General features: G+C 32.0%; 2 protein-coding genes across 2 annotated transcripts; both read right to left on the bottom strand.

The window, feature by feature from the left end:
- Positions 1-8,088: 8,088 nt before the first annotated feature.
- LOC132720047 (uncharacterized) lies at positions 8,089-11,511 on the bottom strand. The gene is made up of 2 exons (XM_060704033.1): positions 11,150-11,511; positions 8,089-10,200 (listed from the first exon to the last, which is right to left on the bottom strand). The coding sequence occupies exons 1-2, from the start codon at positions 11,485-11,487 to the stop codon at positions 8,838-8,840; spliced, it is 1,701 nt and encodes a 566-aa protein (XP_060560016.1). The 5' UTR covers positions 11,488-11,511; the 3' UTR covers positions 8,089-8,837.
- Positions 11,512-12,277: 766 nt separating this feature from the next.
- LOC132720043 (GTPase IMAP family member 4-like) lies at positions 12,278-15,267 on the bottom strand. Its single transcript, XM_060704029.1, has 2 exons — positions 15,135-15,267; positions 12,278-14,343 (listed from the first exon to the last, which is right to left on the bottom strand). Exons 1-2 carry the CDS (start codon positions 15,163-15,165, stop codon positions 13,124-13,126), a joined length of 1,251 nt encoding a protein of 416 aa, XP_060560012.1. The 5' UTR covers positions 15,166-15,267; the 3' UTR covers positions 12,278-13,123.
- Positions 15,268-19,697: the final 4,430 nt, after the last annotated feature.

Genomic DNA, 19,697 nt, shown 5'->3' with positions numbered 1-19,697 from the left:
ATCAGTTCCTTGCGTTGCTAAAGTGTAGGCAACTAGTAATGGTAAACTGCTTGTCAGTCTGTCCAGGAACGATGTGGTGGTCGATCTGCGCTATGGTAAATTCAGTGTGGCTTACTGCCATGATCTGGAATGAAAACTACCTACACCACCACCACTAAATAGTTTGCTTCATAGCAACTTCTGTAGTTAAGTAATTTAAAATTGTTTGTAGGTTATAACACATCATTTTTTTTCAAATATTTTTTATTAAATTTCTTGTCTGTGTGTCATTTCATTTTCTTTTATAATTTTTATATCTTGTAGTTTTCTTCAATCTTAAAGTAAATTCGCTGTCAAAAATGTCAAACTACCAGGTAATAGTATAAAATGTGGTTTTAAAATGATAAATTATTGACCTAACGTAGGTTTGTCATAAGAACGGTATTTTCTTACTTTTGATTAAGCATTATTTAGCATTGTTTAAGTAATTGTTTTCAATATTCCATTACTAGCAATGATTAACAACACATGCTGTTGCTCATGAAGTAACTATACTAAAATTCCGATGCAATTTAAGTTACACTCAATCAATCAATCAATCTTTATTTAGCAATCGGCATAAATATGCCTTTGGCCATTTACAAGTAAATAATTATAGAATATGGCCAAGACAAAATAACATATAAATGTACAATAATAATTCAAATGCATATGATTAATCAAACACATAACATATAAACATTACAATACAATGAAAATAAATTTACAATTAAGCACTGTTTGTCTGTAAAAATTCATTTAGCTCAATAGCCAATGTTCTTACTTTAAACGCCTCTTTAATATAAGTTGCTAATTTTACTTGAATAGTTTTATTATTGTTATTCATTAATGCAACAAATTTATTAAGTGAAGGCCAAGATGTATAATATTTTGGAAGTAAATCTTTTCTGATATTATTATATTTTGGACAAATCAATAAAAAATGATATTCAGATTCAATCTGTTTCTGATTACAAAATAAACACAATCTTTCATTTCTCTCTATATTATTAAATCTACCAGTTTCAATTGCAAGATTATGCGAAGACAAACGGAATCTAGTTAACTGGATTCTAGAAATATCGTTGACAATATTATTAAGATAAGGTTCAAATTCTAACACATTTTTAAATTTTGCATAATATTCTAATTTGCGCGAGGTATTCAAACTTGAACTCCATTCTTGAATATACTGGTCACGCAATCGTCTTTGTATAATAGAAAAATAATTCAAATTAGGATTAAATATATCAAATATATGTGAAAGACCTAGATTGTCAAGAGTTTGTTTAATTCTAAACACCCAATTATTAACATTTAATTGTGATAGTGTACATTGTTGTATAAAAATGTCACACAAAACAGAATTATTATTATTGTTTTTAAGTTTAATCCAATATTTAAAGGAACGTTCAATACTTATAATAGATAACGGGAATCTCCCGAGTTCTCCTAGTACAGCAGCATTTGTAGTTTGTTTTCTAACACCCAGGATAATTTTACAAAACCTAATATGTAACTTGTCAATCTCTTTATAATTGTATATTCCCCAAAGTTCTGAACCATACAATAAAATGGGAACAATAAGTCTGTCAAATAATACTAGTTTGGTCTTTAAATCAATTCTAATCTTCTTAAAAAGAGATAATAAACTATTCATGGCTTTAAGCGCCTGGTCACATAGGGCCTTAACAGCAAAACGAAGATTTCCTGTTTTAACAAGTTTAATGCCTAAATAACAAAAACTGTCAACTTCTTCAATTTTTTCATTATTAATAAACCATTCAAAATCATGTCTTTGTTTTCTTTTTTCAAATACACATATTTTTGTCTTACTCACATTAATTTTTAATTTCCATCTGACTGAATACATGTATATACTATCTAATTGGGATTGTAAACTGTGTTTGTCCGTTGTAAAAACCGCTATATCATCGGCAAAAAGCAAAAGATATACTGAAAGTTGCTGTAAGTCACTATCTGACAAATTATTAAAATCTAGTGAATCACTAACATCATTAACAAACAGTATAAAAAGCAACGGTGAGAGTGGTTCCCCTTGCTTTAAACCCAGTGACATTTCAAAAAAAATCAGACAATTTAGATGTAGATGATATTTTAACACATGACGTGACTCTCTCATATAGTGATTTAACAATATTTACAAATTTACAACTTACACCAATTTCTACTAACTTTGTCCACAATGAATCACGGGTAATAGTGTCAAAACATTTCTCGTAATCTATAAAAGCACAGTAAAGTTTATTTTTGTTACAAAAAACCTTTTGAATAATACTATGAAGAATAAAAACACAATCTACAGTACTACGTTTATCTCTAAAACCAAATTGAATATCATTTAAAACATTTTCATTTTCACACCATTTATTCAGTCTATTTCTCAAACATAGTGAAAACAATTTAGCCATCGAGTTTATCAAGGTAATTCCCCTATAATTACTGGGGTTCGTAGGATCCCCTTTCTTATATATTGGAACTATAGTGCCTTTCGTCCAAGATTAAGGATAAATTCCACTTTCAAAAATCTTATTAAACAATTTAACAAGAAAGGGTGAAATAAAATGCTTAGCATCGATGAAAAAATCCGGTACCACATTATCTATGCCACTACTCTTATTTCTTGTCAAACTTGAAATAGTTTTCAGAATTTCATTTTCATCAAAAGGTTTATCAAGTTCATGTATATTAATACTTGAACCATTATCAGTGATATGCTCGGACTCACTTTCAGAATTACAAGATAGGTTTGAAAAATGACGCAAAAAATCATCTGCAGATAAGTTATTTTCTGGTGATTTATTTTTCTTGTATTTATTTATGAACTTCCAAAAATTTCTTGGGTTTTTTCTGCTCATTTCATTAATTCTAAATTTTTCTGAATTATTATATTTATATTTACTTATCCTTTTCACCTTACAAAAAGCATTTCTGCTTTCTAAAAATATACGTCTGTTCACTTCATTCTTATCAGCATCAAATATACGTTTTTTGTTATAAAAATCAGCTTTTGCCTTCTTACATTCTTCATTAAACCAAGGAACTTTTCTTACAAAAGTTTTACTACATGGCTTTAAAATGAATGTTTTACCAAAATTTTCAAAACAAATTTCTTGAATTATTTCAGTAAGAGCGTTAATACTTTCATCAGTACTCTTTTCATCATTTACAAATTGATCTACAATATTTTCGAAAACATGTATTTTTTCATTCAAACAATTATTTAATTGTTCATGTTTGTCACTATCCCATACAATTTTGTTAATGTAATTTTTATCAGATGTTGTAGTTTCATAAACATTCATATCACATTTTAGAGCAAAATTAAGAGGACAATGGTCACTATGTTCATTTAAGTCAAGAACATTAAAATAGTCTAACAAATCAAAATTCTTAACATTTGTAATTAAATAATCAACTACACTTGCCCCTGTGGAAATACGGTTAACAGTAAAGCATGTAAAATCTCCATTTTCTAATCTACCGTTAACAATATGTAGGTCATTTTCTTTACATAAGGTTAACAACTTTGTGCCAAATGTATTCACAATTTTATCGTTTGAACACCTAGTAGGTAAGATATCATTATTACTATAGTTCTCAGGCATATATACATATCTATTCAAATTCATATCATCAATAAAATCGTGCTTTTCTCCCACTCTACTATTGGTGTCCCCTGTTAAAAAGACAGTCCCTTTATCAGAATATATCAATATATCATCGTTTAATATTTCGAAGAAATCACATTCATATAGATTAGAATGCACATTTTTATATACCATAGAGTTCTCGGGCGGTATGTAACATACACAAAAATAAATATCATCATTAAATCCTAATTCCTTTTTATCTAGTTTAAACCATACAATGCCCCTATTATCACTTTTAATCAATTCAATTTTACCAAATAACCAAGATTTAAAGTAGACTACAATCCCACCGCTATCCCGTTTAGATCTACGATTATATTTCGGTCTATTACATACAAATTTATCGTAACCATCAATGTCAATATTACTACTTTGAGAACACCAGGTTTCTGTAAATAATAACAAGTCATAATTCTGAATGAAATTCAGAAAATCTTCATCTTGTACTTTTTTAACAATCCCACCATGAACGTTCCACTGCAGAAATTTGAGCAGCCGATTGCTACTGTCCTAATCTGTGTCGCGTGCACGTACCGAGTCCACCGTTATCGTCTCACCGTTAACATACAGTTTATCATAAGAAAGCGTGACCCGTTTTCCCTCACTTCTGGCTTTCTGCATAACGGGAAAAAGTACTTTTCTACGTTCAGCGATTTGTTTGGGGTACTGATCTTTGACTCTAAAATCCGTGTCTTTCAAATTTTCATAGGCCGCTCGCTTTACACGTAATTTATCGGGGAAATAATTGAATTTTACCACTATTGGTCTGGTTTTGTTGCTATTGAAGTTGCCAATTCTATGTGCCCGATCAATTTTAATTGCATCAACATTTTCAATTTTCAAAGAGTTTTCACAGAACATTTGAATTTTGTTTAAACAATCCTCCTCTTTGCGCTGGTCAAAAGTGCTACACTCAGGAATGCCGAAAAACAGTAAATTGTCCCGCATTGACCTGGATTGTAAGTCGAGAACTTCTTCGTTCAACCGGGTATAATCCGTTAAAAGAGATTCACATTCTGTTTTCATTTTCTGGCTATTTTTACGCTCAATCACGAGGTCTTTTTCAATTTCATTGTGCCTTGACCTGATCTCGTCACAGGATTGTGAATCGTATGCGCGACTTTTTTCTATTTCATTTACCATTTTGTCGGTCGCCGACAACTTTGACTCCATTTCTGAGACTCTAAGCTCGATCGTAGCCATTTTAGAATTCATTGAAGATACAGTCTTTTCTATAATATCAAGTTTCTGTAGCTTACTGTCTATATTGTCAAGTTTTCCCATTAACGTATCTAATGTAGACTGCATTTGCGAAATATCTGTACCAATGATAGTATTTGTGGAAGCCTGTTGGCTCTTCGCAGGAGTACAAAACGGTTGGCTTTGGTAACAGGGAAGGCCTATTGGTTGCTGAATATATCCCTGTAACTGATACGCAGGTGTCTGTGGTGTTTGTTGTTGAAACGATTGATTATACATTGGCGATGTATTAGTCTGATTAACAGATTGAAAAGGCGAGGTGGTGAATTGAATAGGGTCATTCATAACTGAGCGCTTCACTGGGAGATTATTCGTTAAGTCCGGAGATGTTTGAGACAAAGCCCGCTTTTTCTTACCTCCCTTCGTCATTTGAACAACAAAGCCATACTCTAATCCCTACAAATATCAAACATTGCACCATATTCCATATCTAAAGTCTTGGCACACGTAAAAAGTACACTTATGAAGCACTTGTATTTATCCTTTAAGTGAATATTATAGCTAATTTTCGATTTTTTCACAACTTTTTATGAGAGCAAAAATTCAAATACACTAGTGTTTTTTGTTTGCAGTACATGTACTTCAAAGTAATCGTAACACGTGTACTTTGGTAAATCGACTGACAATTAATTAGTCTAATAAATTGACAGTTTATAGAAATATTTCAAACAAAAAAATGATAAATGTTCATTTGTAGGCATTTACAAAATTTAATTGGTCAACTGCTCTTGACAAATTCAATCTTGCAAATGATAACTAATTTTGTAAGTCTTAAACTTAACTTTACATAATTTTATTGCTTGATGAACAATATTTTTTTATATTTTACTGTGCTTTGTAATAGAATGTGTTTATTCCCCTCGTTAAATATTTTATAACAACTTTTGGTGAACGGTGATTTGCTGGTTTATCTTCATTCTAAAGGCGCATCATGCCTCAGAAACGAATAATTATTTCAACCCTTCAAAAGAAATGCAAACATGAGTTCTATAAAGTTTAAATAATAAAAAAAAGTTAGATGCTGATCCCATATCAAGAGTATGTTTAATGTGAGGATATTTGTAATAATACTAAGGCAATAGAAATGTATCATTTTTCATACGTAGATAAAATATTTCTTTTTACAGAGTTATAAGTCATTTAGTAATATGTATAATCAGTTATCAGTTCAATGAAAACAAACGCTTTTTTCTTTTAGCTTTCGACTTTATGTCTTCTTTAAAAAAACACATATTTTTACGAATGTTATATTTTTTTCATGAATTATCGCTATAAATAGATATATTTGTATATAATATCGGATCATATATCTCATACTTACCATCACCATACATATATTTGTCTTATTCGAATGATACTATAAAGACAATCAATATAAATTTTATGATATTTCAAACCTCATAATACTATAAACATTTCCCAGATCACTTACATCCGTTCTACGAGTAGTTTAGTTCAATAACGGCTACTTAATATACGTTTTACATTTAAGTTAACCGAAACAAAAAAAGAACATAAACATCAAAAACATCAAAAATGTTATGTTCTAATTTGTATGTCCCCCGATATGCACGACCCAATGTTCGAACCAGAATGTATATAAATTATGTTTCGCTGTTGTTGTGTTCTGCACATATTTTGATTAAAATAAATTTCAACATTTACTCTTTTTGATTTCAAAATTATTGTTGATGTTATTATTGACTGCACTCTAATGAAATCTATTCGACTTAAATAAGTATCAGTTCAAATATTGTTTAACGTGCTCAAAATATCTGGGCACAAAACTATATAAATTTGTAGATTTTTTATACTTTAATAAATCATACGTTTACAAAATCAAGAACTGATACTTATCAAATTTCAATTGCAAACAAAATGTGCCTGTAATTTTCTCTATTAAGCTGTTTTCTTTCACTCCAACAAAAAGCACTTGCTCTTTTTGGGGGTGAAATACATGTACACGTATAAGGCGGTATAACTGCACGAGAAACATACTGTAACATTAACATTGAAATCTTTCATAATGGACACAGTTTGTACTTATATGCTGAAGGGACATGATGTGTTGTTACAATGGTCTTGCAGAAGACATATTTAAAGAGTCATTGTTCTCAGTGTCTGAAAGTGGAGAAGAACCCTCATGAAGCATAGACTCTTGACCGGGCTTTAAATATTAAAAAATCTAACCAGGTTTCAATTTGTTTAAAGGAAATTAATATACATGTAGATAAATTTCTAATGTTTATTTGTTGAAATAAAAGTTATATCTATACGTTGGTACTTTCTTTTTGTGTTATCGAACCCAACAATATGTTTATTTTTGACTCATTTCTAGCAGTATCCCTACATGTAGGACATACGTGTATAATATTATATATAAATGTTATTACTTTCAAACCATTGAACATCCTTGTTACTGATAGTTTGAACTTTGCTGATCTTTGCCCCCCCCCACCCCGCCCCCAAAATATGTTACAACTAGCCACTGAGGGGGTAGTTCATTCTCAATTTAGTGCCAGTATAATATTATTGGATAATGAAGTATAATGTTATTGGATGGGTAGTATAGTATTAATGGATGGGGTAATATATTATTGGATAGGTAGTATAATATAACAAGGTGGGGTCGTAAAGTATAACTGAGGGTAGTATAATATAACAAGATGGGCTAGTAGGATATTACTGGATGGAGAATTATAATATTACTGGTTAGGGTGGTATAATATTACTAGGTGGGGCAGTGTAGTATTACTAGATGGGGTTGTATAATATTACTTGGTGGGGTAGTATTATATTAATGGATGGGATAGTACAATATTGATGGATGGGGTAGTATGATATTACTAGGTAGGCAAGTATGATATTACTGGATGGAGAATTATAATATTACTGGATGGGGTAGTATGATATTACTGGATGGAGAATTATAATATTACTGGATGGGGTAGTATGATATTACTAGGTAGGCAAGTATGATATTACTGGATGGAGAATTATAATATTACTGGATGGGGTAGTATGATAGTACTATATATAGTATAAGTGGGTGTGTGGGAGCTTAAATGAATCATCACCTGAGTATTGTGCTCACTAATAAACAATGGACAACATCACTATAGAAAAAAAATACATATCTAAAGGATAAATTTACTATCCAAGTAATCTTGCACAAATGTCATTACATTTTACATATTTTATATTTACATATTATACATTATTTTACATAAACATTTTACAAATCACGGTTAAGCGAGCTTGTTAAATTTTAATATTATTCAAAGCACGATGTAGCCTTCACACTTTACACTTTTTACTTTGATATCATTGTTCTAAATATATATCTAAGTAATAGTAGGATACGGCAAAAAGTATAGTGTTCATGATTTATAAACTACAACTGTGTAAGAATGAAGTGTGTCACGATAAACCATAATTGTAGGAATGATTTTCGTTCCTTTGCTTGTACATTCTCTGTATCAAAGCCAAACAAAGTGTGGATTTCTTCAGTCTTATTTTGTTTTACTTCAGATATAGTGTTTGATCCACTTTATTTTTTCATGTTATTATATATTATACATAAGATATATTTACAACAACAGTTTTACAAAACACCATCACTGGTGCTGGTAACAGCTGATATTTATTTTTTACGTTGTACCAACACAGCAGAAGTCATATAGCCTGGGTGAGCAAGACCTCAGGTACCCCTCTGTAAATTATTTCAGGCAAGAGCACCAAAGTTGAACCATCGACATTCCGTAATCAAGTTGGAAAGTTTCCTCACAGTAAAAAACCAATGTCCCTTGCTGGATTCCAGTCCACAGTGGTGAGGGGCAAGTGGTTGAAGACCTTAACCACTCGGTCAAAGACGCCCCGAGTTATCTAGCTTCGTATTAAATGACCAACTTTGATATGATCGGTGTCAGTTATACCAACTAACATTTTGTATCCTGTATGATCAAGACAGGTAGTCTTTGGTTTAACAACACCGTGAGTTTTTGACCACAGTTCTTTCATTAAGACACCAGATTTAGAGATAAGCATTATATTGTTGGAGTCATATCCACACACAGCAATCTGTCCCTTCCCCATATAGCAAAGTCCAACAGGAGCTAACAGGTCTTGATATTGACATATTGTTCTTACAGAGTGTGGTTGGTCACTGGTATCTATACACAGAACACCGTTTTCTTCATCTGCAATAAAGACGTCGACTGGTATTTTATCTGAGCTTAAAGCCATTCGTTTAGGAACTTTTACACCAGTGTCAAATTTACGTATAAATGTGCCAGATTTTTCATACACTCTTATTTCACCAGGACCGTCCTGATATTTAGTCATGCCGCCACATGATAAGTACAGTTTACTGTCAATATAAACTATTCCTCGGCAAGATTCTCCGATTCTAATTGAGCTTAATGTAGCCATAGGACTTCCGGTTGACACAAACTGTATCGTCTTTTTGTTAAGTAAAGAAACTGCAATTTCTGAGCCACCTGTCGGACACACAGCACATGGCTTGCCTGGTAAAGCTATCCATTCTTTCAGCTGAAAGGAACAATCAAGCTTCTTAATATTCCGATTATTCTGATCAGACAAAATTACTTCTCCGTTTTCCATTAAACAACTGTCGGAAATACAACAAACGGTTGTATCATCTCTAGATTTTATGTTAACATCTGCCTCTACCACGACTGATTCAACGGCGCCACTTCCAGAAATATGTCCGAATGAAACTTTTTCAAGCATTTCGAAAATCTCTGACATGTTACATGTTTCAAAAAAATGAATACTTTTGTTGGGTTGACATAAATTTGCAAGAAGTTTTGTTCCAGACTTAAGCTGATGTTGAAGTTGTTTAATTCTGATGTAGTTATCGGATTTATTTTCTTCTGTACAGGCCATCGTTTCCTCGTATCCATCTATGATATTAATGTATTCATTCAATTTTTCAATTTCTTCCGTCAGCTCACTAGAATACTCGATTAACTTCATATCAACTTTAGCTTTGATATCATTCTCTAAAGCATTAAATTTGTCATTGATCATGTTGCGCTTTTCTTTAATTTTGACAAGAATAACTGACATTTGGTTTGATATACTTTCTAAATTGCTCTCTCTTTTTTCCTTTGATTTTTGTAGCCTTGTTTTAAACTTTTGTGCTGATGTTTTCATACTTTGCCATTCTTTTATATTCATATTAGTTTTTGCTACGTTAGGAAGATAATCTTTATCTGGGCACGTGCTGAAATAAAAAAAAGCGATTTTGTTTAAGTTTAAAATTTTTAGAATAAATATTAAAAACACTTAAAATTCTTAAGGAAAAGCAAAACAACTATATTTTGATGAAACTTCAAGTGTATGCAATAAAAAAACATAGCGTACACACACGATATTGACACTGAATATAGTATAAGTGTGTCTTTAAAGCAATGCTCCCGTTTTGATTGATTGTAGTATATTTTGGGGTATGTGATAATTCGTGCAGCTTCATATAGTAAAAATGTAATAATAATTGATCGAGCTTTGACTAAAATAATATCATGCACACAAAGGGATCTTACTCAACTTGTTCAATAAATTCAGTATAGGACAATGTGATATGAAGGCTTCAAAATTCCATTTCAATTTAGTTTTGGCAATTGTATTCTAGTTTAGGGCACGTGCATTTTTTTACTCGAGGACTATGCCATATGCCGCTTTTCATGGAATGGCACCGACGTGCCACACTGTCCAAGTCCATGATAACTGCCATAATTATGAACACATCTGCGGGTATATAAAATAAAATTATTCCAAATTTTACCAGTTCATGTTTAAATGTTTTATTCTGCTTAAGATAGCTTGCAAATGCCACTATATTAATATAGTACCGTCCATGAACAGGCTCGATTAAACCGATTTAACATTTTCAATTTTACATTTATCCATTACCAATTATATAGTTATCGGGCATAAAAGTCAAAATTTCATATCCAGATCTAAATAACTTTCTGTTAGTATTAAATCATTATAAATCTACGCACTACATAAGGGCTACCCATAAATACTATATACTATATATATAAAGGTTTAAAATGTAGGAATGTATAATAATAAACTGTAGACGTAAACATGAACGGGTATAAATTTAAATCGTTAACTTAGCTATATTGATTTTTATGTGATATAGCCTAAATGTCATACACTCCTACCTGTGGTATACCGAGGCACACACTATACAACATGGTTCGTCGTGACTTTTACAGAACATATCTATTATTTTTCCGTCATGTTTTGAACACCTCATAGTTGGCATGTCGGTTTTCTCTTTTCCTCGGGAACCATTACTTGCAGTTTTGTCTAACATCTGGTGACCTCTCATAAAATCAAATTTATTATGATGTCCAATACAAACGGAACATAACAAATGATTACAATCCACACAGAACTTATCTGCTTCGACATTTTTGCACTCAGTAGCGCAAGGAGCACACGCATAGTCGTACAAAATATCAGACCCGTCACTGAACGAACTGCTTAATGCCGCCATTTTGTATAGATTACAAATCTACTTCCGTTCCCGGGCGTATCAGTAGCGTATCAGTAGCGTATACACTATGCCATTTAGTTTAAATTTATACATTTTCTTGTTATTACTTTCAAAGGAGTGCCTAGCAATGAAGCATTTAGTAGATACTAAGATATATTTCTATATTTGTAAATAGAGTAAAAGGCACAATTATAATAAGCCTTCAAGGGTAAAATATATAAAACGTTTTTGTTTTTGTTTTTGAAAAAAAAAATCTTTTGATTTTTGATTGGCTTAGGATTTTCCTTATCTATTGTAATGGTGTTGTCGTCATTCGAATGTCCCAAGATCACATGTTTCGGTTCATTGACATATGTTTGTATTCCTACGCGTTCTTTGTGCTTAAATTGTACAGTTTTTGTCAGACACTTTAGTTTCAGGATGTTTAATAAGTTATTCCTCACTATCTCCACTTCCACCCACAATTTATTTTTTATTATTTCTAGTTCTGTTAAATGTTTGGAATAAAAATGTATTATATGTGTATTTATTTGCCTTTTGGCGTCGTGTTATGTTTTTGTTTAAATAATGTGTTATAAAACTGTTGTCAATCCTAATGCTTCATATTTGATTTGCGGAATTGTTTTATTCACTTGTGAGTTGCTCATTAATATCAGAAAAGGTATTAATATAAATTAAAATGCTTCTTGGATTTTAGCCCTTTTCTTCATTGACTTTAGTTAGGTAGTTTACAGAATGACATAATTTGAATGTTGACAATAATTCTAATCTACAACGTTACAAATTGTATATAACAAATTTTCTTTTCAGCACTATCTGAATCTGAAAAGAAAAATCAATTTATTCACAAAATTTAGAATTGGCAGTCTGGATATTGAAATAGAACGGAGGAGACACATACTAAAAGAAGTAACCGACTGTGCAAGGTGTGTGATGAACACTGTGTTGACGATTAATATATCATGTTTTGGTTATAAATTATAATAATAAATATGTGTTATATAACCAACCATGAATCAGTTTTCATTTCCAGCCCTGATTATGTCCTGTCAACTACTGATGAAAATCTTATAAAATCTGTTGCTTTATTTTTGTATTATGCACATGAAAATAGAAAACAATATCTGCAAAATATATGAGCCGCGTCATGACAATACCAACATAAAACGTTTGCGACCAGCATGGATCCAGACCAGCCTGCGCATCCGCGCAGTCTGATCAGGATCCATGCTGTTCGCTATCAGTTTCTCTACTTGTTATATGGTTTGTAAGCCTGATCAGACTGCGCGGATGCGCAGTCTGGTCTGGATCCATATTGGTCGCAAACGCATTGCGTTGGTTTTGTCGTGACGCGGCTCATATCATATTGATATGATAAATGTTATAACAAGATATAACTATAAGTTGTTGTATGTAAAACAATCATTTGTCAATTGTTATTCATACACTATATGTTTTGTAAATATATATATGTTTTGTATTGTATTTTTGCATGAACGGCCGGACGGCTTAAAAGCATTTTTTTTTCTAAAGTCATTTTTCTTCTTTGAATACAGTTATAGATAGGTCTTTCTGTAAGCGGTATTTGGAAAAAAAATCTACAATTGGACATGCAGCTGTACAATCTATTTCTCGTTCAGTCCTTTCTCCCAGCCACCACTCCATTGAACAGGGAAGACAAAAATTCTGAAAATTTTTCAAAGAATGATTTGTCTTTCATTTTCAGGCGATCATTTGCGATAAATTCTGCTCCTTTCGCTGAACATTCGTCCGTACACTCTTCCGAACCATGGTCATGTTCATAGTTTTCATCATTGCATAAAATTTCGTCAATAAGTTTCTCTGTAGTTGTGTCATCTGGAACATGTTCTACGTTTTCAGTCGTAGAACTTTGCTTGATTTCATTCTGAACTGTTTCGTGTGACACATTTTCTGTCTGCTCAACATGATTCGTGTATTTTGTGGCAGTGATATTGGACGGTTGCCTTATAGGAATTGCTTTTATTTTAATAGTTTTTGTCTCTTGCCTATCTCGTTTTGATGATGAGTTTGTTTTGGATATTGGTGGTAGAACAAATTGCGTGGCACCTTTGGGAACTGTCATGTAGACCGGTTTGTTCGTTTGATCATCCCAAACAACAACAGATTGCAACCCAAGATTTAATGATGCTCTGTTGAAAAGCATTTTCCTTGCCCTAGATAGATTTATACGTTTTCGTTTTCTCTCTAATCTAAAATACGCCCTAACAATCTTCAAATGTTCATTTGTAAAACATTTTCCACCATGTTCTTTTGTGACGTCTTCAATCATTTGGATGAGTGACCTAACTTGATGTTCAAGCTCGGCTGCCTTAGCTTTATTGTTGATAAAGAAAACCCTGTTATTGCACATATTTTGAAACTCTACGAATATCTTTCCACTAGAAGCGAGAAACTGTGTTAAGTCTACATGCTCTGTTTGAAGGTCGTCGAAATGTGTGATTACAATTATTACCCTCGTCCTTATTTCCTCACCAAAAGTTCTAAACATCAAGTCCTTGGTTTTTATACACTCTTCTGTAAATCTCTCCACTCCCATTACATACAAGAGCACGTGTATACCAGGGTTTAAAAATCCGAATATGCGTGTTATTTCACGTACAATTTCCCGATTACTTCGATCTGTATCGTAAAATCCTGGTGTGTCAACTATTGTTAGTCTTCGACTAAACCGAGTAGCTTCTCCATACTGTGCTTCCTTGGTAACGGAAGTTAAGGATTTAGATGTTTCGAACATTTTTTTTCCGAGCAGAGTATTCCCCGTCGAGCTTTTACCGCTGCCAGTTTTACCCACTAGTAATATTCGCAGCTCGTCTCCTAAATATACAAGACAATTAAATCATATTGAATAATTTATGTCAATGAATGCACAAAGTACTGAATCAAGTGAACTAGACTCATTCAGTTTTTATTTATGTACATGTAGATTCTTATATAGAGTGTATGATATATGTAGGAAACAATATGCATTCTTAAAAAAACATGGCTATTATTAAAAAACATTTTTTAAAGCATTGAACATTATGACATATTTTGAGCTCGATTGTAGTGAACTTCACAACTTATTTTGCTTTGTTAAAATCACAATGCGGGCCATTGAAAAACAGAACAGACAATACAATGTTATACACCAATTCTTAACTTGATAAACAAACAACCTTTCGAGCTTTTGAATGATATAATATATAGTACACTATAGTAATACGTCCGTTTCTTACGGTGGCACAAAGGTGACACATATCTGTGCGTTTTTGACCTAATGACATCATCTTTAGTCCATGAACAGGCTCAATCAAAGATGCTTTTATTTTTTATTTTACTTATCTTAGACTATTCATAATTATTATGATAAACCAGCTATTGAATAGTGACACTCGATCAATATGGCATTCTGCCGGTGTAGAACACTTCATATTCAATGGTTCACCAGTCAATATGTGTATTATACTGTATACATCTCAGAAGTGACGAAACAAACTTGCACGTTGCCTATCCATGTACTTGCACAAATGTGCATGACCAACTTCATGTATGAAGTATCAAAACAACATAGTTTATTTTAAACACTGTAGTCAAGTTTTCAAACTGTCTTGAATAAATTCAGTTACCTTTTGTTTGTGTCTCTCCTATATCGGCCATAGTCCAACTGTAAACATAAAATTTGTAACAAAGTATCAAAAATTGGTTATCTTAGTCAGAAATCATGCCTTTATGTAAATTTGGCACGGAAGTGTGCATAACAGTGGGTAACGTATAATTATGATATATAGTTTTTAAAACGGATTAGGATAAACCCCTTAGAGTTGTCATAAATCAAGAAGTGACTCAAATTAGCTACAAATTTTTATCACAAGAGACCTTCCACTCAAATAAATAATTTTATAAACGTAAATTTAATCACGTGACATCTGGTTAAATAGAAGATCTTCAATGGATTGAATGATAATCAAATATTCATAAATTCTTAACCGAGAAAACGTGCATTTTTTATTAGTTAATCGATCAGTCAATATATAAACTAGGCTCATGCATATAAATAAGATATTCAATAAAACTAGGATCAATTTCTAACACTAAACTTTTTTTCGGGAAATCAATACTTTAACGATTGCCTGGAAAATTACCTTTTTCTACTGTTTCCTTGTTTATAAAAAACCATAAAATTGTTAGGGAAAAACAACTACAACAACAACAACAAAAGAAAAGAAAAAAAAAACAAAAGAAAAACAAAAAACAATAAAGAACACTTAAAAAATTACCCTGTTTTATGACAAGCTTATTCCTGGCATTACGTGCCTAAAATCTTACCTTAAGATATAAATTTTCTGCCAACAAAAACATGTTTGATTAATTGGACATATTTTACAATTCATACCCCGATAATTAACAAATAAATTAGATATAGATCTATAGATGTAAATATATAACACGTATCTATAGATCAAAACTGTTCGACAATATATCTTTATGTTCGATATCTTAATGTAAATGGATTTATCGTATCGTACAGTTTGGAACAGTCATATCTATATCTACGGAAGCTTTAATCAGTCAAAGCTTAATGATTGTTCATAATGTAACGGACCTGTCATGTTTCACGTGCATCAACAGATATTAATTTCGTTTGTGTTTTATGAATGAAATTCCAGAACAATTAGGACGGAAATGTAAACATAGTAGTAAAAAAGATGTTGAAAAACTCTTGGGGAGCCCGTTCTTATCCCAAATTAATCAAAATGATTATAGACTAAAATCCCTTTTTATAAAGGAAAAGTTTCCATCATTACTCATGAAGAAAAATAATTTTTCACTGTGATACCAAAATTTAGAACAGGCTAAGTTATTGTATTCATTCCATGACTTGCCTATTTTCTAAATGCTCCCTCCGTGCTATTGGTCAATACCAACAATTATAACATTTACACATATTTCACCAATAATTGTGAGGGAACCATTTGGAGGGAATTGTTTTGGCGGGAAACCTGGTGGTTCATACTATATAGAATTACATTCTGGATGTAAGTATTGTATTGCTTTGAAGCTTTAATAAGTGTTTTACAACTAAATCCTTCCGTCTGTTGAGGCCTTTAGCACGGACGCTTGGGGTCAGATCCTGCTTCTCAACGCGATACGCCCATATAAACATTCTATCAAAAAGAATTCTTTATTTAAACACCGAATGGGACATATATTACAACAATTAAACTGGTTTTCAAACAATTTTCACATAATTAAAAAATACATTTACCATCAAGTCTCAATGAAGTAATGTAATCTTTAGCGCTATTCTTGTATGAATGTTGTAAACGTTAGCTACGGTCACAGACGCTTGGGGTTTGGAGCTCAAAACGCCTTTAAAATCCAAATAAAATGCATATTTTAAAGGCGTTTTGAGCTCCAAACCCCAAGTGTCTGTGGCTACGGTATTCAGCGTTTCTATATTGGTTTTTCGTATCACGAGCGATTGCAATCATTTGACAATTACGTTTAAATACTGAAACCACCGGGGTAGACATTGCAGTCACGAATGTCCAACACGTTCATCAATGGCGCGTGCTCGCGTGATTTAATCTATTAATACAGTTGTTACTATGCATCTCGTTACAAAATTGCTCTCAACTGACTATGAGTGTCATGTGACCGATTATTAGTTTGCGACACAGGGCCGAAAAGTCATGATCATAATCGGCTCGATTAACACTGGTAGTGATCCTTGACTTCTAAAGATGGTACGTGCATGTTGTGATCCACAATTTAGATCTATGGATTCTGATGCGCATATTTTACCGTTTCAATTTCTGTAATAATGTCTGTGCTAGCAATATTATAAAATGATCACCAGATATAATGAAAAAATCTGTATATACAGGCTCTTTATCTTTGAGCTTTATAAAGCATGTTAGCCACAATACAACATTGCACAAGTTTATTAAAACATTCCCAACATATATATGTATAATAGCAACCTATATTTTTCAAATAGAAGTGCCGACTCTCTCGTATAATCGTGATTTCGCCTTTCACCCCGGGGAGCGAAAGTACGACATGGCACAAATCAGCCACCATAGGAAAATGACTCGGTGAAATGCAGTTCACACTGTTACAGCATACTCGTAGCTTTATTTGGAAGCACTTGTTTTCACTAGATTCTGAACACTCTACCTTTGATGTATGACCAATAATTAAGTTACTGATTAATTGCATTTAGACTCGGCTTATTAATTAAGATGAGCTGTAAAACTAAACAGTTGTACTATCATCAACCTATCTAAACATAATTTTATATAGCTAGAACTAACTGTATATAGCTAGAACTAACTGTATATAGTGTATATAGCTAGAACTAACTGTATATAGTGTATATAGTTAGAACTAACTGTATATAGTGTATATAGCTAGAACTAACTGTATATAGTGTATATAGCTAGAACTAACTGTATATAGTGTATATAGCTAGAACTAACTGTATATAGTGTATATAGCTAGAACTAACTGTATATAGTGTATATATAGCTAGAACTAACTGTATATAGTATTTGTGTATATAGCTAGAACTAACTGTATATAGTGTATATAGCTAGAACTAACTGTATATAGTGTATATAGCTAGAACTAACTGTATATAGTGTATATAGCTAGAACTAACTGTATATAGTGTATATAGCTAGAGGCTAACTAACTGTATATAGTGTATATAGCTAGAACTAACTGTATATAGTGTATTTGTGTATAAAGCTAGAACTAACAGTATATAGTGTATATAGCTAGAACTAACTGTATATAGTGTATATAGATAGAACTAACTGTATATAGTGTATATAGATAGAACTAACTGTATATAGTGTATATAGCTAGAACTAACTGTATATAGTGTATATAGCTAGAACTATAGTGTATATAGATAGAACTAACTGTATATAGCTAGAACTAACTGTATATAGTGTATATAGCTAGAACTAACTGTATATAGTGTATATAGGCTAGAACTATCTGTATATAGTGTATATAGCTAGAAACTAACTGTATATAATGTATATAGCTAGAACTAACTGTATATAGTGTATATAGCTAGAACTAACTGTATATAGCTAGAACTAAATGTACTGTATATAGTGTATATAGCTAGAACTAAACTGTATATAGTGTATATAGCTAGAACTATAGTGTATATAGCCTAGAACTAACTGTATATAGTTGTATATAGCTAGAACTAACGGTATATAGTGTATATAGCTAGAACTAACTGTATATAGTGTATATAGCTAGAACTAACTGTATATAGTGTATATAGCTAGAACTAACTGTATATAGTGTATATAGCTAGAACTAACTGTATATAGTGTATATAGCTAGAACTAACTGTATATAGTGTATATAGCTAGAACTAACTGTATATAGTGTATATAGCTAGAACTAACTGTATATAGTGTATATAGCTAGAACTAACTGTATATAGTGTATATAGCTAGAACTAACTGTATATAGTGTATATAGCTAGAACTAACTGTATATAGTGTATATAGCTAGAACTAACTGTATATAGTGTAACAAATCTGCACCAGAAGTTATATATTAAGCTTTAAAGTGGATTGCTCTACAACAAGTTCATTATATTGAAGAAAAAAAACAACAAGAGCTGTCAGAGGAAACAGCCACGCTCAACTTATTAAATACTGGACCTTAAGGAAGACAAAACTTTGGGGGAAAATATATGATATTAATATATTTCTATATTGATCGTTATCAAGAAAGCACTCAGATGTTCAATATCTATGCACCACATAATATGCATGTGACCATGTCAATAAAAGTTCAACAGACATCCCCAAAGCAATAAACAAGAGGGAGGGCCCTAGATCGCTCACCTGATCCATCGAACTCATCCGCGCAATTACCTAACAAGAGCTGGTTGAAACGGGTGGGCTCCCCTATTAAGTTATGTACACAGAAAAGTATACCTCTTGTAGTTTCAGAGTTATGGCCCAGACAAAGGTCAAAATGCAATTATTCCAAAATAAGGTAAGGTTACTTTTCTTTGCACTGCATAACGATGCAATGATATCTATCTACCTACAAAGTTTCATGTTGATATCCCTAATAATTTCAGAGTTATGTCTCGGACAAAGTTCACAGTGTAAAATTGAAAAAGGGCAATAACTCCTAAAAAAGGC

This window comes from Ruditapes philippinarum, unplaced genomic scaffold (genome assembly GCF_026571515.1).
Source record: "Ruditapes philippinarum isolate M1 unplaced genomic scaffold, ASM2657151v2 ctg2082_1_1_1_1, whole genome shotgun sequence".
Taxonomy (NCBI): Eukaryota; Metazoa; Mollusca; class Bivalvia; order Venerida; family Veneridae; genus Ruditapes; species Ruditapes philippinarum.
The sequence above is the reverse complement of the archived record's forward strand: the minus strand, read 5'-3'. Positions and strand labels throughout refer to the sequence as shown.